General features: G+C 44.3%; 2 protein-coding genes and 2 long non-coding RNA genes across 10 annotated transcripts in view; 1 reads left to right on the top strand and 3 right to left on the bottom strand.

The window, feature by feature from the left end:
• Window positions 1–1475: 1475 nt before the first annotated feature.
• On the bottom strand, window positions 1476–6654 carry LOC111076800 (zinc finger FYVE domain-containing protein 9). Its single transcript, XM_041591797.1, has 8 exons — window positions 6579–6654; window positions 5451–6328; window positions 3902–5381; window positions 3570–3842; window positions 2467–3493; window positions 2291–2411; window positions 2057–2221; window positions 1476–1981 (listed from the first exon to the last, which is right to left on the bottom strand). Exons 2-8 carry the CDS (start codon window positions 6276–6278, stop codon window positions 1829–1831), a joined length of 4047 nt encoding a protein of 1348 aa, XP_041447731.1. The 5' UTR covers window positions 6279–6328; window positions 6579–6654; the 3' UTR covers window positions 1476–1828.
• A 524-nt stretch (window positions 6655–7178) lies between these two features.
• LOC111081792 (syndecan) overlaps window positions 7179–23900 on the top strand; it is a 103719-nt gene continuing 86997 nt past the window's right edge. For 4 of the 7 annotated variants that reach the window (XR_005967517.1, XR_005967514.1, XR_005967512.1 and 1 more), the window contains exons 1-2: window positions 7184–7404; window positions 8044–8372. Coding sequence is in view for 1 of the 7 variants with exons in the window: in XM_041591813.1 (XP_041447747.1) it covers window positions 8247–8372 (126 nt within the window). In the remaining 6 variants the exon portion in view is untranslated. Of the gene's footprint in view, window positions 7405–8043; window positions 8373–23900 lie in introns of all 7 variants that reach the window. The other 3 variants (XR_005967515.1, XR_005967513.1, XR_005967516.1) reach the window with 3 other exon arrangements.
• On the bottom strand, window positions 8038–11057 carry LOC111076799. Its single transcript, XR_002608077.2, has 3 exons — window positions 10834–11057; window positions 8956–9299; window positions 8038–8892 (listed from the first exon to the last, which is right to left on the bottom strand). It is a non-coding gene; the product is annotated as an uncharacterized LOC111076799 (long non-coding RNA).
• Window positions 15599–17539, bottom strand: LOC111076802. Its single transcript, XR_002608078.2, has 3 exons — window positions 17239–17539; window positions 16811–17175; window positions 15599–16683 (listed from the first exon to the last, which is right to left on the bottom strand). It is a non-coding gene; the product is annotated as an uncharacterized LOC111076802 (long non-coding RNA).

Raw genomic sequence — 23900 nt, 5'->3', positions numbered from 1 at the left:
ATCGATACTCACATGACCGTTGATGTTCTCTACGTTGCTATTGCAATCGGTGCTCTCTATGCTCGTCCTTCATCTCCCATCCCTTGTGGCCTCAGACGTCGTTCTGAAATATCTCAACATCCAGGAAGACCCCACTCGCCCTTGGTCATGCCCCGGCTGTGTGCCGCCAGCATGAACTTTCGCACCAAAACCGCAGGAGCAGATAAATATCGACGAAGTTCCGAAAAGTGTGAGGTGGGAAAATCAGCTTGAAGGTTGATGCCTCTTGCATAAATGCGCGCAGCCCTCAGATAGTTCTCATAGATCTCCTCCTCGTTGCCAAAAGATCGTGGCTATGTGATTTAAGGCGTGGTCCATGGCCGGTACCCAGGGCTTCATATCGAATGCGAAAAATGCGGGCAGGAGGATATCTGGGTCTAGATCTGCGAAAGTACTGTAAGAATTGTTATCAAAACGAATGGATATCACTCAAAATCACACAAACACTACAACTTTTAAGTTAGCTGAATAAATTTGATTTACTTCAATCCGAAATTAAAACTAAAAACTAGAATTAATATTTAATTACGAGTGTTACTCGATTTTTCGAATTACAGAAAAAACAAATTAGAATCAATATCTACTTGATGCTTCCAAATGTAGACTCCCCCACGTTTCAGCTGTAACGTTAAGGACAGACAGCCAGTTGGACAAATCTCAACAATTTAAAGTATCTTTTAAACACAGCACTATTCTTTTCAATTGATAATCACCGCAGGATATTGAGAGAGACGTGTCGCAAAAGTCGTGCATCGAATGAGACACAGGCGAATGCTGCTTGCCCTTTTATAGGCCAGTCACAATCGCATTCGAGAAACAAAAAATTGTAAAAAACCGATCTAAATGGCGTTTGGGTGTTCCAAAATCTTTCAATCCAATCAATTGCAGCCCAATGTCAAAATGTGTTTCACAGTTTTCGTTGTGTGATGCATTTTCCCTCCTGACTCATACGTTCCTTCTCGTTTGTCCTGGTACAGTATCCAAAAACGAAACAAAAAATTATTATTGCATTATCTGCAGAGGCATCGCACCTTTCTTGCCCAAAAAAAAATGTTCAGTATTAACAGGCTTGGAAACTTTTGAAAGCACATTCTGACATTCATTGCTGCTATTTTTTGCGTTGCCAAACTGCAGTCGCAGTGGCACCACGGGGCAACCCATGTTCATTAAAAAAAAGATAACTCAAATGACGAGTAAAAATGTTTGATATAAGCTCCACAGAAATCCGAGAGTACGGAAGGTGAGAGTAACAGGATAAAGCCTCAAAAACGACCTAAGAAATATGCCCAAACACAGAAGCAATCATTTAAGCAACATTTTTACATAGTTTTTAATTCATACAGCATATAGCTTACATATGTATATGTATATCTTTATACATATGTATAAAGTACTCAATTGGAAAAGCATTAATTAAGAACATCACATAGAAATATATATATATAGATATATTTGTATATTTTAGGTAAATTAGATAGTTCTACGTTTTACTTTCAATGAAAACTCAAATCGTTTAAAATTCATGTCGATAAATTAGAGTGGAAAACAAAAACACAGAGGAAGGAGATAGGGTAAATCGTAGAAAAAAGGAGAAAGAAACAAAACCCAATCGATGGAACTACTTATATATATATATACAGTTATTGTTGTAGCTGAGCCACCCGGACAATACAACTAGAGAACGGATCAGCCGTAGGACTTAGACTTAAGACGGTTTCCGTATCGCGTTTCACTTATCGCTTTCGATTCCAGCAGAAGAATTGCACTATGAGGGGGGGATGGATTATATTCAGGCATTTAGTATGTAGAACACCAGCTCGAGGATAATGGGCTCCTGGATGCCCGACGATTCGCCATGTAGCGTGGCTATCAGATGGTTGTCCAACGCATTCATATACAGTGGCGGGAGCTTCGAGCCACGAGCACCGGCCTCATAGCAGACCTTTGCAAATAAAGCCAAGAATTAGCATTAACTTATTGGATATGGGGGAATATATCTATCGATAAATTCACATACATTCTCCTGATCCAGCGTGGCACGGAGGCCCACCTTATTGATGCCAGCCGCTGCAAGCAGATCGAGGAATGGTAGCAGGGCCATCGATGCGCTTCGGGCCAGTTGCTCGGAAATGCGAGTGATGTCCGCATAGTTGCCACCATTTGTGGTATACCAATCATCGCACTAAAGCGATAAGAGTCAAATATAAACACTGTATGCCTTTCCTTTAGATATGATTGGATCCTCCCTCACCTTAACAATGTAGATCTCGCTCAAACGGATAGCATAATTGGCATTGGAAAAATTAAAGCTGGCATGCACCCGCATATTGGAGATGCCCTCCATGGCCATGTCATCGATGGGCGACTTTACACTGCAATAGAGTTCATTCAGAAGACAATGCGATGGAGGATCAGCTGTTGCCTTACCCCACATTAATGTCGCGATTGTTGTCCACCCACTTGATGCTGACAATCTCGCTTTGATCGTCGCTGGCATCGATGGGACCGCACACAATGTCGATGTCTGTTTGATTGCGCAGCGCCTGACGCACCTCCTCCATTTTGGCGGGCATTATCTGGACCATGAGGCCGTCCTCAACGATGCTGCACTTGCCGGACAAACCGCTGCTACTTTTGAGCGCCTCGTTCAGCACAAAGAAGCTGGCGCCGGTCACCTTACGGGGCTGGCCCTGGATGTTTATGGCCTGCGTGGAGTAGGCGTACATCTCGTTTCGGTCGTCATTTATGTTCTGCATGCACACCAGATGACCGTCGGCCACCTTTGAGAAGTTGCCGGCAAACGCCAGAATGTGATCGCTGGCATTGTTGATCGCCTTGATCACGTCCTGCTGGCGGTATCGCGGAATGATCACCGTCATCTGGCGGTCCTCCATGTGGATGTACAGGCCCCGAATGGCGGGCAGCGAGTACGAGTAGTTGCGAAAGTCCACCAGGAAATTGATGATCGTCTGAGCGATCTCCCCGTACACCGACTCACGACCACGCACTGAGATCAGCGGGCAGGGATAGTAGCGGTACTGGGCGCCCAAACGAAGGATCAGGCGTAGCGGCAGCACCTTGGCCCACGGTACCTCATGCCGATGGATCAGCACGCCCACCAGATACGGATTCTCTGGTATGATCACGCCCTGCAGGCACTGGTATGTCGGCCGGATGTAGATGAAGCCTCCGTGCTCTCGCGATCCAAGAAAATTGGCGCTCCTGGGGCTGGTGAAGGCCAGCTCCTGGATGCTGGAGCGTGCTTGCTCCGCCTCCACATAGATCTCGTACAGGTGCTGGAATATGTCGCGCGGCACTGCCGGCTCTCCTGCAGCTGGTTCTCCCTGCTTGGAGGGCGGCTTAATCTCCAGGAGAATAACCCGCTCGTCATTGCCCATGTGGTGCAGTCCGGAGGTGGTGAAGTTCAGCACCCAGCGGTTCATGCAGCAGCTCACTGTAGAAACAACGGAATGGAGGGATGGATTATGGATTATAAGTGGATCATCAAGGAGCATCAAGGCACCACTCACTGTTGATGATCTTGACCAGAACGTAGAAGTTGTTCTTCAAGATAAATTTGAGCGTCTCGTGTTGCAGTCGCTCCAGGAGATCCCCATCGTTGCGGACCACCTTGTAGTCCACGTCACAGCTGCCGGCCTCCTTGCCCCCCACACAAATGGGCGGTAGGGCGTTCTCCTCGACGGGCAGATAGCAGCCATGGGCATCGCCATTTGGCGGCAGCTTTCGTGAGCGCACAGGCTCCGCCTTGCGACGCGGCGAAGTCTGGGCCGTGGGACGACCACCTGTGGAGCAGAGAAGAAGGATCAGATTGGATGACAGTTCTTTTGGGGCTTACACCTACCGCTTGATTCGGCTGCCGTGAGGGTGGCCGCAGCGGCGCTTGGTGGAATGGAGCCGCGGAATAGTTGGGCCACCAGTCCCATGGTGGTGCTGGTGGCGCTCTCAATACTGGATCGTGGCTCCTCCGTCGCCGGTGTGGGTGGCTTCTGGCCACCGCCGTTGCTTCGGGGCACGCCGCGACGCGCCTGCTTGGCCTCGCCCCACTGCTGCTCCATGGTGCTGGCCAGCTCGCTGCCTGGGGCGATGCCATCGCTGAACATGACGCTCTTGCGCTTGCGCCCCTTCTTGCTGTCCGACGATGAGGAATTCGAGTTGGAGCTGCCATCGGTCTTCTTGAGCACGCCCACGGGCACAATCACGCTGGGCGGCGGTGCACCGGGACTAGCGGCCACCTGATGGTGCGGCGGAATTGTCGAGCAGTACTCCATGGGATTGTTCGGGTTCGGCGAGCGCATGGGCGTGGGCGGCAGGGCCGAGGTCGGAGCGGAGGCATTGTCCGGGTAAGTGCCGCCAGAGGCCTCCCGTTCCGTGAGGATCATGAAGCACTGGACGCAGACACGCGACTCCGGCTCGTTGGCAAACTCCAGGCGAAACTTTTGGGAACAGCAGACGGAGCAGAGCACCTTGCCGCAGGCGCGGCAGTGGTGGCGCCGCTTGATCATCGTGAACTTCTGGTGGCACTGCATGCACTGCCCGGCCATGTTGTCCGGCACCCAGATGGGCGGCACCTTGCCCAGATTGGCATGCGGATCGCTGTACCCCACTGCCTCGTAGATGGGGCTCTCGTCGTCTTCTGTTGGTGCCGAGGCGGCATCCGACTGTGACAGCTGCTGATCCTCCAGGCATCCATCAGCAGTGGGGACCTGCACCTCCTCGGTGGGCTCTGGCGGCGTCTGTCCGGCATTGAGACTCGCCTGGTGACCCAGATCCAGTGTCTGCGGTCGCTGGGGACGCTGCTCCTCGGTCTTCAGGGCATCCGCAGCCACACTGTCCTCCTCCTCCGCTTGCTCTTCTTCGTCCAGCTTCCTGCCCGAAAGCGAGTCCGACTCTGTGCTGCTGAAAGAGGCAATGTCCTCGCCAATGGCCGCCACTGGTGCGGCCTCGTGGGGCTTCAGCTCCGCAAACTCAACGGTGGAGGCCTGCGAGAAGTTGTCCACGTTCAGTTGATCGTTGGAGGTCGTCTCCTGGTCGGAGAGAATGCGTACAGACTCCTCTTCGGTGACGGGCGAAACAGAGGCCGAGGCGGATGCAGAGACTTCTTCCTCGAGAATATCAACCTGTTGCTGCTGCTGCTGTGGCGGCTCCTCCAAGTGCCCCTCTTGGTTTTCATCCACATCTATTTCCTGGAGCATGCTGTCTAGCTCCGTGTCGGAGATGTCGTCCATTGTTGAGCAAAATGTCATGGGCTGACGGCGCCGTAGCCCGTGATCCTTTGGTTTAGGCTCCTTTGGGGAAGCAGGCGCTTCCGAGGGCACGGATTCCTGGAGAGGATTGATTAGAGCATTAGAAGAAGGTCTCTAAAGGCAAGATGCATCTGCCTGGATACTCACTGCGCGAGGCACCTCCTCCAGACCATTGGTGACCTCTGTCTCCGGCTCTGTGCTGGTCAAATCCTCCGACAGCTCGTTGAGCACCTTTCCGAGCATCGAGGAGGCCGTCACTTCGCCAGGAATCAGCGACTGTGTCCCTGGGGTCGTGCTGTTGCTGATGGAAATGGAGGAGAGGCCCACGGCCAGGTCCTCGACAACAGCTTTGGGCTGCTGCGGTTGCTCCACTGGCATGACTACCCCTACCCCCCCCCCCCCCACCTGTGACGCCGCCACCACCACCTCCAGGGCACTGGGCTCAATCTCCTCGGAGTCGTTGCTAACGGGCGACGGGCCCGAGGAGAAGGTAGAGCAGGAGGAGGTTGTCAGAGACTCGGAGGAGGAGACTATTGCCTCATTTGGACGCTTCTCCTGCCCTTCTCTGAACTTGTTGATGTCATCGAAGCTGTCGTCCAGGTCGCGCGAGTGCTCCAGTGATTGCTCCGCTTGCCAGTTGTAGCTGGGCAGCTGGTTGTCCACCTCCAGCGATTTTACATTGTTGCGATAGTCGTCCAGGCTGTTGAACACCTGAGAGACGCCCACAAAGCTTTTTGTGGGAGCTGCTACTGTTGCTGTGGCAGCTCCTGCACCTGCACCTGCACCTGCTCCACCCCCATTGGAGACACTGGCTCCGTCTCCCAGTGGGCGCGAGGGCGCAGAGTCTACCGTTGTAGCTGCCGCTGACACTGACGCCGCTACTGCTGCTGCTGCTGCATTTCTACTCTCCTGCTCGTCAGCGGCGATGCGTAATTCCAGGTTATCCAAGACCTGATCAATGTCCACCAGATCCATGGCGCCGCTCTGATCGCATGGGACAGACGGCGTATACGTAATAAGCCAGGCTTAAACGGCAGCAAAATTTTCACATTCCATCATTGATTGGTAGAAAAGGGAACGGATGCAGGGGGGAGAGTGAGCAATGTGAGGCAGCGATGTGTGTGGGAACGCAGTAGCGTAGCAAAAAGGAAGAAAGAAAAAACAAAGCTTATCAGTTTTATGATTCATCCGTGAGTTTTCAACGATGCTGGGAGCCCATTTTATGAGCCCCTTATCCGGGTCTACTGCGCAGCCACCTCGGACAGCTATAATTACCTTATTTACTTTGTTTTTTGGCTAATTTTTTAACAAAAACCCCGAGTCAGTGTGACCGCAGACTTATCGTTATAATATACCATCTGACTCGCAGAAATATACCGAAATATATACCGTATATACCAAATGCGGTCACCCTACCCCGATGACATATGACATTGAACCGCCACATTTCTAAATTCAAATTCAACTTGAAAACCCAGAGTTATCGACTACTTTCTCGTCTTTGTATTATGCATTACAATTACAAAATAGTGTCAAAATGCAAAAACACGCCAGAAGTATTTAAATAAAAATAGGACAGCAAGTTCGAATTTTCGAACTCCTCGCCTAGTCGCAGGGTATAGTACGTATATGGGTACTGCCCATGTAATTTGTTTTCATTCATGGCGAGCCGCACATAAAAACTTAGATATCAACCAACAACAAGGAAAACACACGCTACTTTAGTACTGATTGTGTCAACATTCTCGATAGCATACATTTTGTTAGTTAAAAAATAAACAGTCATTCGGTAAGTTGTCCCTACCTAATATAGCTATACCATGCGTTCACATGTACAGTGTACATGTTTGATTCACACACACATTCAAAGTTTTCCGTTGCTTTTCTTACCAAACGAACGCATAAAGCGGACTCGAAAAAAATTACTGAATGTCGTCGGTCGGTGATTGCGCATTCTCTCTGTGTGTGTTTTTCCCCCCCATCCAACGAGTGTAAAGAAATTTTTGGAACAATTTATAGCCGACACGCGTTGTAATTGTAATTGGAGAATCTGTGGAAATACGCCCGGCGTATTCTGTGCAATATATTTAATTAAAAGAAGGTCTGGCAAAAATATACCAATAAAATAAATAAAAAATATAACCAAAGCCAAACAACGCGAAGAGGAGAAGAGGAAGAGGCACATAAAGAAGCCGCCGTGCCCGCAGTTAGCGTGTGCCAGAGCGAGAGGGGTGACAGAGAGAGAAGAGCTCGTCGTGTGTGCCTGAGTTTGTTGATGGTGTGTGTGGCTGTAGTGGTGGGCGGTTAGCCGCCGCCATGAAAAAATCAAGTTAAGAGCGCCTCTCAAGAAAGAGAGTGTTCTATGCTAATGAATGGTTGGCTCGATTTACAGAGCTATAGTAAAGATTTCTTTCTAATGTGACATATTAATTGCTTAAATTTAATTTCATTCTTTGGCCAAAAGCCACCACTACAACCACCAACCACCCACAGGCTGTAACAAACACACATGGACAGGCACAGCCAGAAACCGTTTATAGCGCTCTCTTTCGCCTCTCTTTGCTTTGTTTACTTCCCTTCCCTGTTCCTCCCACAACTAGTGCTTTGATTTTAGCCGCTCGCGCACTTTTTCCATCTATCTCTCTCTCTCTCGCTGGCGGAATTTAATTAATAATCTAATCGATCCTCAAGTGCTGCTCTCCTAATCAAGTGTCTCGTTTAAATTGTGTGTATTTTGCAGTGTAAAACCAGTTTATTGAAGATCGTAACAAGATCGTGAATCGGAGAAATATTCATAGTGCATTTATTTGTGTGTCTAGTTCCGCCCGCCCCTCCACATATCAATAAACATAAACTGGAAGATCTTTCCAGCCGCTGCTCCCATCATCTAAAGTAAGCGACGTCGACGTTGACGCCGACGCCCACGACTCCACTGAGAGAAGAATGATGCCAAAGCAGAGGACCAGCACGCTGACGGCGACGTTGTCGTTGCGTTGCAACGGTAAATGTCTGATGCTCTCCGCACTGCTGATGGGCCTCCTGGTGGCCGCCACCCAAGCCGTTGATCAGGTAAGTGTCGCCCCCTTATGGCCCTCTCATCCGCTTAGGGTGAATCAATTTCGGAAATGCACTTCCTTCCTTAACAGATTCCGTTTCTCCTTCGCCCACATTTCGCACCTTGAGCGTCTGTCCGTCCCCATATCAGCCTCTGCTTTCATTTCCTTTTCACTTAAGTTGTTTTTGCGGTTTGGGTTATGTTATCCCTCTCCTTACCTTACTCCCACATTCCGGTGTCACTCTCTGGAAGCTTATGTAAAATTGGTCAGCAGAGATGGAGCACTGAGGGAAGTGCGGGGAGAACTTAATCAATAGATGCAACAATGAAGTCTCCCAGGCATTGCACTCGATGCAATTTGAGGCTGCCACACGATGACGCAGATAATGAAGTGGAGCCCTGGCTCCAGTCTGCTCTTCTTATACCCTGATATGCGAGAGAGGTCCTATGATTTTGACTAAAGGTTTGGCAATCTCTGATCAGCAATAGAACCAAGATTATATGGGAACACTAGTCCTTTGGTTTTTACTGAATCTATCATATAGAAACATGGACATTAGCAACATGGACTTAAAAGGGTAACTACAATTTCATTACCCCGGTTATTCTTTCTTTTGGTTTTTGTTGTTTCGGAAGAGAAGACATTAAAAACGTCTGCATTGCGAACGCATAAATATGGCAACAAAATGCATGGACACACAGACGTACACACATCCTGGTATTGGTATTCGTATTCGCATTGGAGACATAGACAAAGTTGCCGCTCTGCTCTGACGTCTGGTGATGGGGATGAGGTCTTGTCTGTTCAAATAAGGCTGAAAATCTGAAATTGGTCATCGAGTCCAGTCCGCTCTCCCATTTAGTGATGGCAGTGCTGTGCATCGAGAGGGGTGCGGGTTAAATGAATCATAACTTTTAATTGCAGCATCGGTTCTATTGTGCTAAAGTGGGGGGGAGACAGAGATGTTTATAAATTAGTCAAACTCGTATAATCTGTATTACAGTTTTCAATGGAATGGCCGTGGAATCTTCAATCTTCTACCATCTCTAACTTTTGGCTGGTTTTGCCCCTAGTTTGGGCCGGGCCGGGTTCTGGTCTGGTTCTGGTCACGATGGTGATGATCTTTGGTAGCGATGGCCGGCGTTGCCAACGTCAACCAGTCAAGTAGTTGACCAACAAAAGCATCCGGCTGTTGCCAATTTCGATTGCTGTTTCTTTCTCTCTCTACCTCTCTGTTTGTTTGTTTGTTTGCTGGCTGCCTTTTCATTTTGATGTTGCTGTGTGACTTATTCGACCGAAAAATTTCTACTCACACACACACATGGTCACACTCTTGCTACTATACTCCCCAACATGAATATTGCGATGTCCTTTACCCTCCCCCTTTTTGTGAGGTGGATGGAATCGGTGGGGGACTTGAAGTAATCTTGTTTTGGCCATTCCGTCCATCTTTTGTCCTGTTGTCACTTGTTTTTGCCAAAATTGGCATTTGCTCTCTCTGTCTCTGCTGTTTTGTGGTTATGGCTATGCTGCTTCTCCATCTACATGTGCTCCTTCTCCTACTCCTCCTCGTGCTATTCTTCTTCATCCTCCACATGTACTTCTCCTCCTGTTTGTTTGCGTCGCCAAAAACATTCAGAGAACGTGCTCTGAACATTGATGAGTGGCCCAGGAGATGGAGTACCAGTTGTGTGAGTGTGTGTGTGTGCGACAGATTGGTGGAGAGAGAGAGAGAGGAGGGAGCAGTTTAATGTCTGTGATTGCTCCCCCGCTCTTCCTCTCTCTCATTTACGCATTTTACGTTCATTAGCATTATTGGCATGTCCATCAGCTAAACGCGAGGGAGATTGAAAACAGTAGTAGTAGGGACATCACTTCGTCTCATTCACACCTGAAAAGGTGTCAAAACCTATATGCTCTCTTCTTTGGTTTTGCTTCACTCACCTCACTCCTCCTTTGACTCTTCTTCTGACCTGTCCATCCATACTATCTGTACCGCTCTCGCATTCTACTGTCTCTCTTTTCCATCCTCTGCCGCAGGCGCATACGGTTTTTGTTTATTTTCTTAAATTTCTTGGAATATCATTCCAATGGCGGCAGACAGCGTTCTTGATATAGGATTTTTCTGTCGGATCAGCAAGCCGCTAACTAAACACGCTTGTGGTGGAAGAAAATGCTGAACTCAATTTTTAATGTTTTCCCATTTCCTGCGAGCTACATATAAAATATATGTGCATATTTTGCATTTTTCTATTCGTAATTATAATAGTCCATAAAATGTATTGGAATTCTTTTCCTAATTCTATATATTTCAGTTTTCTACCTCCCCCTCCCTCTCTGCAACTCTTGAACTTTGGCAGGTATCTCATCTCAGACATGAATGCGGCAAGGGGTATATTAATTCAGTCTGTCTCTCGCTCTATTACACTGCCTCACCTTTCCATTAATTTACATTGTGTACAGCACATAATTACCATCTATCTTATTCACTTGCACTCGCTTCTTTTTCAATTATTATTCACGTGTGGCGTCGGCGTTACCTCGTCCCTCTCCCATTTGTGTGTCTCTCTTTTCATTTACTTTGCACTTTTCTTTACAACAGTTGTTGTTGTTTCTGTCGCTGTTGCAGTGGCGTGTGCATGCATGCACTTTGCCATTGCTTACGCTCTTCCGCACCCCCCATCCAGCTTGCACCATGTTCTTTTGACTAAGTTGTTGTGAGGGGTAGAACGAAAGTGACTTGGCGACAGAGCCGAGCCGATGTCAAAAAGTTATCAGTGATGGTCGTTTCGTTGACACAGACGTATAAACACACACACAGTTGCAGTACGGATAATGACAGATGATTTGCCATTTTGATGCTCTCTCTTTCACGCTGTAATCTAAGTTCAATGGAAAAGATCCCGTCCCGCCTTAAGAGTAATGTGCGTCATTTGTCAATTACAGCGAAAACAGCGATCGTGAGAGAGACAGTGCAAAAGAGAATATGAACGTTTTAATAGAACGTGAACAAAAGTTGCAATAAGTCAATTTTTATCGGACCAAAAGTAAAAAAAGCAAATCAAATGCAACAGTAATTAAAGGTTTACCACAAATGAATCAAAAGCAAAAACATTTGCGATAGATAGAGAGCAACAGAAGAGAACAAGCAAATGGTAGAGAGAAAGAGAGCGTTGTAAATTGTAAATGAACGGAACGTAACCATAAAAATGTGAGTGTGTGTGCACGTGTGTGGGTAGCAGCAGCAACTTCGAAGAAGTATAGGCAGAAAACGGAGAGACAACAAACTTCGAACTTTTACACTATGCAGCAAAATAAATTAAGCGAGTGCTATCTTATCGGATGTATGGGGAATTAAGTGCTAATTGATTGCTGAAAAACTAGAGCACTATAATTTCTAGTCGGCATGTTTAACGCCAAAGTCAGACTCCACCTAAAACTCTCAACTTGCTGTCCAGTGTTAACACTGTTCGGCGGTGGCGACCTCGTCTTGAGCCGCCCGTATGCCTCTGTATCTGTTTTGCTGCTGCTTTGAAATTTCAGTTTCTGCTGAGGCGGCAGTTGTGTGTGTGTGTGTGTGCTGCCCTCATGTATACATAGGCCGGCAGCGTCGTCGCGACGGCGCGACTGAAGACAGACAAACAACAACAGCAAGCAGATTGAACCGCCTGCGTCCGCCCCCGTTTGACGCTGCCCTGCCTCTCATGCTGCCGTTGGAGAGAAGGGTAAGGCAATGTCAATATTCATGCGTTGTTGCCGCATTTCATTGTCGCTGCTGTTGCTCCTCTGCTGCTGCTGTTTTATATGTTTGTTTCGACTTGGTCTCGTGCAAGGTGTATTTACAAAAGGTGGGGCCAATATCGCCTTACCAAGTTGGGTGTCGTTACTTCTACCCTCTCTCGCTCTGTGTTTCCCCTTGCGTTCCATCTGTTTTTGAAATCGTCGTTAGACCACTCTCTTGTAATGCCTCACCCTTATATTGTTACACGTTTGTGTTGTTTCATTTTTTGTGGTTTGCTGACAGACAAGTTGTGTGCCCTCATCTCCTCTTCCACATCCTCTCTATCTTCTTCCGCTGTAATGTGCGTGTGTGTATTTTTGTTGTTGTATTTTTACAATTTTGTTTTCATTTTCTGTGTCGTCGTTCTCTTTGTGACCCCCCTCTCCCCTTTTGAGTGTGCCATTCAGATGCTGATTTAGTTGCAGATTCCTTTCGTCTTGTTCTTGTTGCTGTCTCTCTTTGGCATGTGTGAGAGGGGTCATGTGGCGTGCTCTCTTATTCTTAGCAAATTTACAGTTGATTTGTTTACCTCGTGCTATGTTTATTATAACCCACCCCCTCCTGCACGGCTTTTCCTTGTTTTAATTGCAAAAAATTACTATGAAGAAGATGCTATCCACTTGGCTCTGCCTTTTCCAGTTCCTGTCTCTCCCTTTTTTTTTCCATTGACGCAAATCGCGCGAAAAATATTCTCTTGATTTCTGTTCCTTCCTCCGTCTGACTGACGGGTCGTTCTTCTCTGCTTCCGTCTCTCTCTTACACTTTGGTTTTTGTATATGGCGCGTATTTCCTGTCGTTATTTTGTTGTTTTTGCTGTTGCTTCTCTTTTTTCTCCACTTTTGGCTTTTCGCTTTGCATTTTTGCTTGTTGTTGTGTTTGCATACTATTAACTTGGAAAATGTAAGCCGGGAGGAAAAATGGTTTGAAAAAGAGTTAACGGCCATCACCCACGCAATGCCGTTCTCTCTCTCTGTCACTCTTTGTTAACCCACGCTCTTTACAGACTTTTATAATTATGCTTTTTTTCGTTTGATTCTCTGGCTTTTGCTCTTCCCCTTGTCATCTCCCCTCTTCCGCTCTTCCCTTGCTTGTGATTTCTGTTGTTGTTTTGTTTGATGTTGTCGATGGCTTTTCAATAAACTTTTACACATTCCAACTGTCTACGGCTCATTTCCAGTTGCCTTTTACCCTACCCGCCCTTTCGCGTGTCTTCTCTTAGTCTTCATACATTTGAATTGGAATCGTTGCGTTTTGGTTTTATACCCTACAAAATGCACCACACATTGAAGTCGTTTTATTTTGTCGGAGAGCTAGGAATTAGGATTTTCGGTATTCTAATCATTCCTTATACCCATTAAAATGAGTTTAACGCCTATTTCTTACTGAAACTGAAAAATTCCATAAGAACTCGAAAGTACAGCAAACATTTCAACATACTCGAGAATTTTCCCAACAGGGTACAGGATATAAAGTAAGAGTATAGGCTATTCGTGAGTTTTAGTACGATGGATGGATGCTCTTTTTGTTGTTTGGTTTGGGTTTTGGTTTGCTCGAATTGTTTGTGGAACAATTTTTACAGCCTTGTTGTGTGTTTTGGAACGCCCACACGTACATACGTATGTGCATACATACATACATACATATAGCCCACAAGGCCCACGCAGATGCTGCCACAGAAAGGGGCAGACATAGAGGGAGATACCTTCATGCATAAATATATGTACATACATATGTATGTATGTATGTATGCCCACACAGAAATGCAGATTTGTTTACCCGTGTATATACTATGCATACTCTGGTCAGAAAATATTTCACAAAATTCTCTCTCATGTTTTCTCCATGCAATGATTTCGTTCAATTTTAGTTTTAGTTTTCGGTTATAAAAATTTTTATTATTGTGGGACTTTATGAATTGTTTAAATAATTTTAAGGTATGTGAGTATTTCGTATATTTTTGGAACAAAATAAATCGACTGTCCCTGGTCATCCCCACCACTTCTATATATGTATGTATGCATATGTACATATAATACTATAATCGTCTTATACATATTGGCAAATCCCCGTGCCTATTAATGGCACGCCTACTCATTTGGACTTTTGTTTCATTTCATATGCGCATTTTCATATTTGATAAGAAAATTTGCTGTAAAAATTAATGAATATGTGGAAAGAACAAAGAATAAATGACGTCGTCGTTGAGAGTGATAATCCCCGGGAAAGGTCGCAGTGACGGACTGGCGCTCGCTGATTAACGCTGAAAATCACTGTGAAAAAAATAAATAAATCAAATTAAGTGTGATCTATTCAAATAAATGAGCTCATTTCTATATGTTTAACGAAATTATAGATTAAAACTCTTAAAAAACAAAAGGAAAGGTAGCAAAGAGAAAGAGAGAGAGAGAGAGAGAGAGAGATAGAGATGTGGGGTTTTTTCCTGGCAACGAGCTTATTCTGGGGTCTGAAGTGCCAGCAGAGAGATACCTTTGTAATAAATTTTTCATAGAAATTTGTCGCGTACTGAGGTATTTCCCCTTCTATTAAGCATTGCTCAAGTTTCCATAAGTAAGGATGCATTCAAAACTAGTCCCAAAATGTGAACATCTTCGAAATCGAATCACTTATTCCCATTATCATATATCATATATATGAAATAATAAATAAAACCATCTGTTTTGCAAGGGTATTAAAAGTTTTATCCGTTTCGTTTGGCTCGTGCAAGTTCTTTCCTTCCTTCTGAAATTCTGCCATGGTGCTGACGTTGCATGGGTACTTGGATGCTTTTGGTCTTTTTGGGAAACTAAAACCCCATTACACACCCCCGAAAAATAAACCAAAGGAGAGATATTGCAAAAGTTTAAAGTTGCTGCAACAGATTGTAGCTCTCCAAAAAAAGTTTGTGCCTCGTCTTTTCTCTCCATCTTTCTCCCTGCATGACAGCTGCTGCATCCAGGCTTGGCTTCCATTTCTGAAGCTATTGATTCTTGGCCTTTTTCACACAGTTTATTGACACGACTCAAGTTACGGATGTCTGTTGTGTGTGGAGGGGGCGCGCCTGAAGCTTTCCAAATTTCGATAAAAAGGTGCCTTTAATTTGTGAGAGAATCCAAATTATAAAAAAATATATGATTATTTGTTGAAATCAAATCACTACTTAAATCTTGATCTCATCAGATGATCAATATAAAACTGATTGATGATTATCCCATCACTATACTCGAATGTATCTTAGTTTTTCTATCTCAAAGAAACTCGGGTATATGTATAAATATATTAATAGAATGCTGATTCTGATAGGCATAGATGCATATCCAATGGATTTAACATATTCTCTCATAATTTTGTAATACCTTTTTTTCAATTAAAACCAAATTAAAAACTCAATTATTCAAACTTCCCTAATTTATGGAATAATTCCTTTTGTTTACACACAACACTATGAATATTCCAATTTATTTCGTAAATGTATAAAAATTTGTATATGTATTTGTATTTCGGCTGTGAGAATGCAAAAATCATGAAATATTTTCAATTATGTCACGGAATTGCGGTTGTCGCTCGTCCCAGTGTTTTGCGCATTAATATTTTAGTCAAACGATGAAAAACATTGTGTTTGCATTATTCATGTTTTTGAGGCTTTAATTGTTGATAACCAGGCAGCAGCAGAAGCAGCGGCTGTGGCAGTGGCAGAAGCAATCATGTGTATGGTGCATTAAATTATGCTTATTTGTCATATTTAAATTTTAAGTTTAATCACATTTTGTGCCTCTGTCCCCCCCGCCAAATGGTGAGTCTGTCACGTAGTTTTGCTTTCCGTTTTTGTGGTATCACATTTCCGATTGCTGACTCAGAGAGAGCGGCGGCAATCATTCCCAAATCCACCGGCTCAAGTGATAAATAAATTTATAAGTGACTACTCAACGCCTGAGCTGGGAAATCTCCAAGAGAGAACAGAATGATGGTGTGCGGGACGGATTGACGACAATCGGCTGTGGTTCTGAGAACTCGAAAATGCTGAACATGATTATTGAAATGAAAACAGTTTTGGAAATTCAATTTTAATTTTATGGGGATTTTTGTTAATGCTTTCTGCTGAAAAACTATAAAAGATGCGATTAACTCACTCCCAACTGCTTCCATTTCTACCACATGATGCGACACATTGATGCTCCACTTTCTATTAATATTATTATATTCACATTGCAATTGCAAAACAATTTTGATTTTGTTTTTAAGATTTTACTGTCCATGTCTAAGATTTATTTTGTTTGGTTATTGTTCAGTTTGTTCCACTGTTCCAATGCGATTTATTGCGTATTTGGCATTGACTCTTGACGATCAAATTGTTACTGCAAACAATAGTTCTACCCCTCTCTTTATATCTCCATTTCCTGCTCTCCACTGCTTTCTGTCTATCTCTCTCTCTCTATCTTGCTGTCTCTCTCACTTTAGAAAATGTTTATATATTCATCTTGTATATACTATATAAAGGTCTGATTCGTGGCACGCGCTTAAAGCGAATTTACATTTTCATTTACGCCTGAAATGAGAACAAGATTTTTTGTTGTGTTATTTTTTCTGGGTATTTTTCCGTTTTTCTTTGAATTTGTTGTGGCTGGAGTGGGGACATGGGGAGTGGGAGTTCCCGGCGTTTGGTTGGGATTTACTTTTTGCCACACGATGAGCTCTGAGCTGGGATCGCATTCGCCTCCTGGTCTCCCAGCTTCCACTTTTTGCAGAGCGCCAGCGGGTGTACAGTGTGTCCTCTGCCTCTGCCCCTTGCCCCCGTCTGTCTGCCACCGTTCCACCGTCTCCCCTGCGTGCCGCCGCCATGCCTGCCTCCCCTCCGTCCCTTCTGTTTCATATGCAAATACTCGTAATATTTTTCAAATGTTGTTTGCTTTTGGCCATGCTCTCGCACAATTTTCCTCTGCTGTGGCGTTGCCACGGGATGAGAAGGGGGCCGGTGGGGGTTGCCTTTTCACATTTTTCAATTTTCCACGTTTCCACGCTTTGTTGTCGCTGATAGTCCCTATGTACATGTGTATATATGTATGTAAATATTGTATATATGCACATACATATATGTACATACATATATCCCCTTGCTTACATTTTCATTACATCTCTTTCCCTCGTTTCATCTTGCTGGCTTTTCTACCAACCCAAACAATTCTCACTTGGCTTTCCCTGGGTTTCCCGGCTGCCACAGCAGCTGTGCAACGAGCCGTCCGGCGTCCAAAAAGGAAGTCGTTGTCCAATGCCGAGTAGGAGCAAAATGTTTGCATTTGAAATTACCCATGGGCCAATGACTGTTGACTGCTTTGACTGCCTCTTTTTTGTTGTATTTTGTATTTTCTCTCATTTTGTTGTGTGTAGAAGTAGCTGTTGTTGCAAATTCTATATTTGCTGCTTGGCAAACAGCCTGCCTGCCACATGTAGTGTGTGACAGGAGGAGCGGGATCAGGATAGGAGAAGCCGAGAAGCAGAAGCACACTTGAACCTAATTTGATTAGAAATTTCAAAAAATTAATCAACCAATTCCCATCCATACCACACACACAAAACACACACATGTTGCATGCTACCACACAACACAAATTGGGGCAGATGCTAGAGGGAGCTTTTCTGTGTCTTTTAATATCCTGCAAAAGAGAGAACCATCCACTAATTTAAAATGTTCGTTTATCTTTTGCATATATGTATTTGAATTTCCATTTTCTTTATAGCATTTTTATAACTATTTTCATGGTTTTCATACGAAGAATTAGTTGAAAATAGAATTACTTTGAGAAAAATTTTTATATATTCGGGGGGAATGAATTTTGAATGAATCTCTTAGGGTTTTTAGCAAAATCATAACTTGAATCATTTAATAGTTTATTTAATGCCTCGTTTACAGCATTTTGAAGATGCTTATTGAGCCCCAGGGTATATACTATTCGGCCATAATGTCTATGTTTTCTGCAGCATTTTTGGTCAAGTGTGCTGTAATTTATGTAAATTTTTCATCAGCTTCTCCCTGGCTCGTTCGGTTGGGTACACCAGAAGCCCAGAACCGCAAAGTATGCAAACATACACCAAAAGTTTATGTGAGAGAAAGGCTGAGAAGAGAGAATGAAAGAATACAGTGTGAGAGAGAGAGAGAGAGGGAGAGATGTGTTCCCCATTTATTATGCACTTTGACGGAAAGGAACAGAACATTCACTGTTGTTGCATGTTGTTGCTGTTGCCTGCATAAATTTAAATAATGAATTAGCTATGGGAGTAAATGGGATTTAAGATTATTTTCCACCTCACCCAGAAATGAAGCTAAACATGTAATAAATCTACATTCTGTGTACACACATTACAGCCAAGGAGCTCCAAAACCAACAGACAGCCAAACAGAGAGATTCCTTCTCCAGTAATCAATCAATCAGTGGAGAGGCCCAAAGTGCCCCAGATATAAATACAGATACGAATTTAGTGGCTGAAATAACAATTTAAAGTCTGATTGAAAAACGAGATTTACATTTTTAAGGAGTGCTGTGGCAAGGGAGGCTATTGCTGGTTTGTTGAGGTAAAGCACAGGCGACGCTTCACTTCGTAGGGAGGAGTGGTCGGATCTGAAGCTCTATAATTGAGAGACAACTCTGATCCCCCCCCTCATTTTGAGTAATTCCAAACCCTGACACATTCTTTCCCCATATGTGAATTGAGTGCTAATCAAGAAATCCCTTTGATAGAATGTCGATTCCCCGAATGGAACGGATTAGAATGGGATGGGGTGGCGTGTTGGTGCAGTCGGGGGTATCATGCAAAAAAAACAAAAACGCAAAACAGAAATGAAGGGAATTACAGTGAATTTTTCTAGACTAAGTAAATACCCATTTGTCGATAAGCCAAAGCTTAGCGCAGGGGTTTTTGGGGTTATGTCTCGTCTTTCTTTCGCATGCCGTGGGCTTCTGTTTGTTCGTCCCCCTTCCTCCTCTCTCTCTCACAGTGTTACCTTCTTCGTTACCCTCTTTTCGTTTCGCCCTACGTTCCCGCTTCCCTCATCGACGCTCTGTTATCTGTCTGTCTTCGTTTACTGGTTCGATTTCGTTTCGTTTTGGGTTCGATTTCGTTTCGTTTTTCATTCGTTTTTCGTTTCAATTTTCATACGTATGTACATATGTATGGTATGTACGTTTTTTTGAGAAGGGTTTAATGACCAGAGGGAGTCAGACCGCGTTTTATGCTCACGTTCTCTGCTCCTCCCGTCTTCCTTCACCCACCCACTATGCGAATGTCAGTGAGTGAGTGAGTGTCTGAATGTGTGAGTGAGTGCATTTTTAATCATGTACTTGCCTACTTAGCTTTTATTTGCCAACAGCAATAACCCCTCCTCCGCTGCCAACCGCCCAACCGACCAACCGCCCAGCCGCCCACCGGACAACGATCCAGCAGTGTTGTAGGCCAGATCCCCATTGGGGGCACATGGCGGGGCGGCATGTGCCACGTACTGTGTGTGCCTCTTTTGCTAATTCCTTATATGCACGAACATTCGTCTTTTGCTCTTTGTGCCTTTTTATATTTTCACATCGAATTGGCATGCAAGGCAGACCACTCACACACACACACAAACACAAACACAAAAACACACACAAAGACAGGAAGTACAGTAAAATAGCTCTCCCATGTGTATGAAGTGTTGCAATATATTTTCTATTTTGGAATTCAATGTCAATTGCTTGATAGACCATAAATCGATTGGTGCTTTCGGGGCTTCGTTTCAATTAAAAATCTATTCATATGAGGCAAGTGGAAGGACAATAGTTACGGGTGAGCGGTGGTAAGAGTGGCAATTGAACAGTTCTCCAATAAGTGAACAATAACTGAGTTCTGTCTGCATTTGCATTTAGAATACCTAAAAGTACAGTGCGTTGCACGAGTGTAAGACTATTTATTTGCTACAAGTATTAACTTCGGAATTTCTTATTTTTATGTTTTTTTTTTATTAGTTAAAAATAACCGACATTTACCACTCGTAATTTTAGATTTTTGCCGAAATGCGAAGATTTTGGGAAATATTTCTTTAACATGTCCCAAAAGAGAGGAAGATTTTTCCCCATGAAATGATTTACAGAGTGAAATTCTATCACGTACTTTTTCTTATGAAACTCGGGTTTCGTTCATTGCATGTTTTTCCATTACATGTGTTGCATGTCCTGAATGTTGCACTTGTTATCCAACACCACTATGACCGCCCACTCGCCTGCATTCTGGTTTTAGCCCGTTTTTATTTCTGTTTGTTTGTTGGAACAAAATGTATTTCACTTTTAGCCCGCTTTTTGTGCCATTTTTGCCCGTTTTGGCCGAGTTACACATATTTACATTTCAGTCCTTTTCTCTCCCTTGTCTATACGAGTGAAATATTCCAATTTTCTAAAATGTCACTGCACTGTTTTAGGCGCCCCGTGGTAGCGGGCGGCATAGGAGGAATAACATTGGCTACAGATGGATGTCCATTGGAGGCTGGCAGGGAGAGGTTCGAGGTTCGAACAGAACCAATTTGGTTTTAATAAACTATATCCTTTTCTAACATTTACAGAACCCCCCTTTGTGATTTTGGTATTGCGTGTCACTTTATCCTTTCGGTATTTCATATTCCCCTTTATCCCTTTTCTGCATCACGTTCCCACTTTGTCCTTAAAGTCGCGAAATTTTTCTTTACCTTCATGCGACATCGCCTCCCTTCTTGCTGCGCCATCTTCCTTTTGAGGGAAACTTCAAAAGGCTTTCCATCATCCACCATCCATCGCGTACGGGAACGGCAGCATCCTTTTGGGGTTCAGCCTTCTGTGAAGTAAAAGCGTTAAGCCCTCGCCCCTACCACTACCACCAACTGGATCAAGCTATGGCAAAGAGAGAGTGCAGCATTTAGAGGACCAACAGCTGCCCACATGCCAGAAGTCAGTGTGGCTGAAACGAAAGAGATGGCTATACATAGGGAGACAGCGACAGAGAGGAAACCAAACGAGATGGATTCTCGGAGTTAATTTTGTGCTTATCAGCTGGTGGGCCTTTTTTGAATAAACTTTGCATTGAGCTGAGCAGCGTGTCCGCTGCATACCCTGTAGAAATATTTGGGTACTAAAAGCCAACAGATTCCTTTTGGCATGGCTGTCGCGCTGGGCTCTTGAATAGGGCCCAAGGATTGTACGAGTATGATTGCAATGAAATAACCCACAAAAGATGAGCGCGTACTCTTCTTCCTGGTGCTGCCACTGGCACTGCCACTCCACCGCTAGCCTATGTTGCTGATGGGCCATGTCTGCTCTGGCCTGGTCGGACAGGGTTTTGGGAGCAACGTTGTGCGGCTGACATCATTGTCTTGCTATGCAACTCGGTCATGGGATAGGCACTGGGATTGGGACTGCGATCTGGTATTGTGACTGGGACTGCAACAGGGGCTCATTTGGAGCCCTACTCTCGGCTGTTGAATGCACCACAATCCCTAGTTTTTCCTGCTCTTCCTGCTCCCTGCTCTGACATGTGCTTTCCCTCTGAACGTTCTCATTCCTGCACTTTTTTGTGCCTGTCCTTCTCTCTCGGTTCTCTGTTTCCCTGCGAAAGCTTTTGTGCTGGCGTTTAATTGAAGATTTTTTGACAGCAAACGTCGTTGGCATAGAAAGTCATGAAAAAGAGAAAGAGAGACAAAGACAGAAGAGGAAGTGGGACGAAGAGTTCGTAGAACTTTTACCCACACACACACACAAATGGCAGCGATAATAGAGACAGACTCTTCTGGCTTCTGAATGCCGCTGCCTGACTGACTATAGAAACTGTGGGCACTCTGGCAACACCCCTGCAAGCACCCGTGGCAACCATATGCTCCGACCCATTTCACTATCGACAGCCAGGGCTTTGTTTTAGCTTTATTATGCCGTTGCTTTTCCATGGGAAAATGTCCTTTAAACAAGGGGAAGGGGAAATCCCCGAAAAACTTTAATAGAAATAATAGGGGTTCATAATATGTGGTGGACTGTGAGTGTGCGAACCTGAAATGAATAGAAATTTCAACTTTCAAATGGAAAAAGTTTCCTGTATTTAATATTGAGATTGCTGTGGTGTGATATGGTGTTTCAAAGGGGTTTCGCACAGACTCCAGTTAGGTTCGACTGCGCTTAAAGGATCATTTAACATGTTACAAATATTTTCCTTGAATGGAATTGTTTATGAATTTTCTTATTTTAAAATAATGCCTCTTTAGTTAACGTTTTTCATTTAATGATTCAGATTGCTCTTTTTATAATACGTTAATAAGTGGCTCCAAATGTGTAGCTTTCAAAAAACATTCTTATCTGGTTCCACTGTGATCATTTGATTGATTCCCCATCCCAGGTTAATGCCATCTCCTTTCCACACACTCTCATTCTTTCATTGTATTCTTTCTGTCGACTCCAATTGCACATTTTCAATTTCTATCAAGTGGAGCGGAGAGTGGGAGCGGAGACAGAAGCAACGAAATGCGAAAGCGGAATGACAAAAGGTGGACAATAATCCATTTACAGTTTGGCACGTGCAAGGTGAGAGAGCGTGTAGATGAGACAAAGCGAGAAACAGGGGTGGAGACAGAGAGAGAGTGAGACATCGGCTGCAAATGGTGAAATTTTACCGCTTGGTTCCGTTTGTTCGAATATTTCTCCGCTTGGCAGCAAAATGGCGCCACAATGTTTATTTTGCCGAAATGTATTTTACTGAACACACAATATATTGTTCCGAAATACGTTAACCCTGTTTAAAGAGAGTTTTATAGTTGTTGTACAGGTATTTAAAATGCCATTTTTGCCTTTTATCGAACTATAATTGAAATTATGATGACTACATCATAAAACAGGATCAATCTTAGAGGATATCAAACACATCGGTAGCCAACAAACAGACTTTCCTTTCATGTCTTGTTGTTCTTTCTGCTATTTTCTGGTATTTTCTGGGGTGCAAATCAGACATTTGTCGCAAATTTATTGCATATTCATGGACATTCATTCATTCAGTGGTTTCTGGAGGAGTACGAAGGCGCAGTGGTTTCCGAGAGTTGGGCGGCAACCACAATCATGAATATTGATAAAGCAAATTGATGTTGTTGATGTTTGCATTTTGTTGAATTAAAAAACTGCCAACTGGTTGGATAAATCCAAATAAATAAATAAAATATTAACATTTTTAGCTAAATTTCGGAAATTGTTGCTGAAATATTAAACGATTTTGTGGATTCCGTTTTGATTACTGTTTCTGTAGCGTAAAAGAACAGAGAGAGGGATGGATGGGATGGGATGAGGTGTGAACCTCGTCGGGGAAATTCGAGCCTTGCATGTCGAGGGTTTTTCCACCGCCGGCAATCGATTGTCAAGCACCTGCTGCCTCGCATTACCCCACTCGCATTTATTTCGTTATTTTTTTTTTCACCTTTTTTCGCTTTTTTTCCCCAATGATTCAATTACGATTCCTTGCACAGGCGGAAAATTGTGGAAAACCCACAAATAAACACCGGCGTGTCAGGTGAAAAGTGGGCGAAAAGGAAAATCAATGTTTCGCCGCTGTATTTTCCCAGTGAGTCAATGAATGGGCACGGCAGGTGGGAAATCGCGCTCAATCGAATTCTATATTGCGGCGTAATAAAACAAAATACAAATTGCAGAATTGACCTACATTGGAGCAGGGTCTTCTGCCCGATTTTGATTAGTTTTGGAATTTTTCCCTGCTGCCCCCGTACATTACCTACATACATAT

The sequence above is a fragment of the Drosophila obscura genome, unplaced genomic scaffold (assembly GCF_018151105.1).
Source record: "Drosophila obscura isolate BZ-5 IFL unplaced genomic scaffold, ASM1815110v1 contig_151, whole genome shotgun sequence".
In the NCBI taxonomy this organism is placed as follows: domain Eukaryota; kingdom Metazoa; phylum Arthropoda; class Insecta; order Diptera; family Drosophilidae; genus Drosophila; species Drosophila obscura.
The sequence above is the reverse complement of the archived record's forward strand: the minus strand, read 5'-3'. Positions and strand labels throughout refer to the sequence as shown.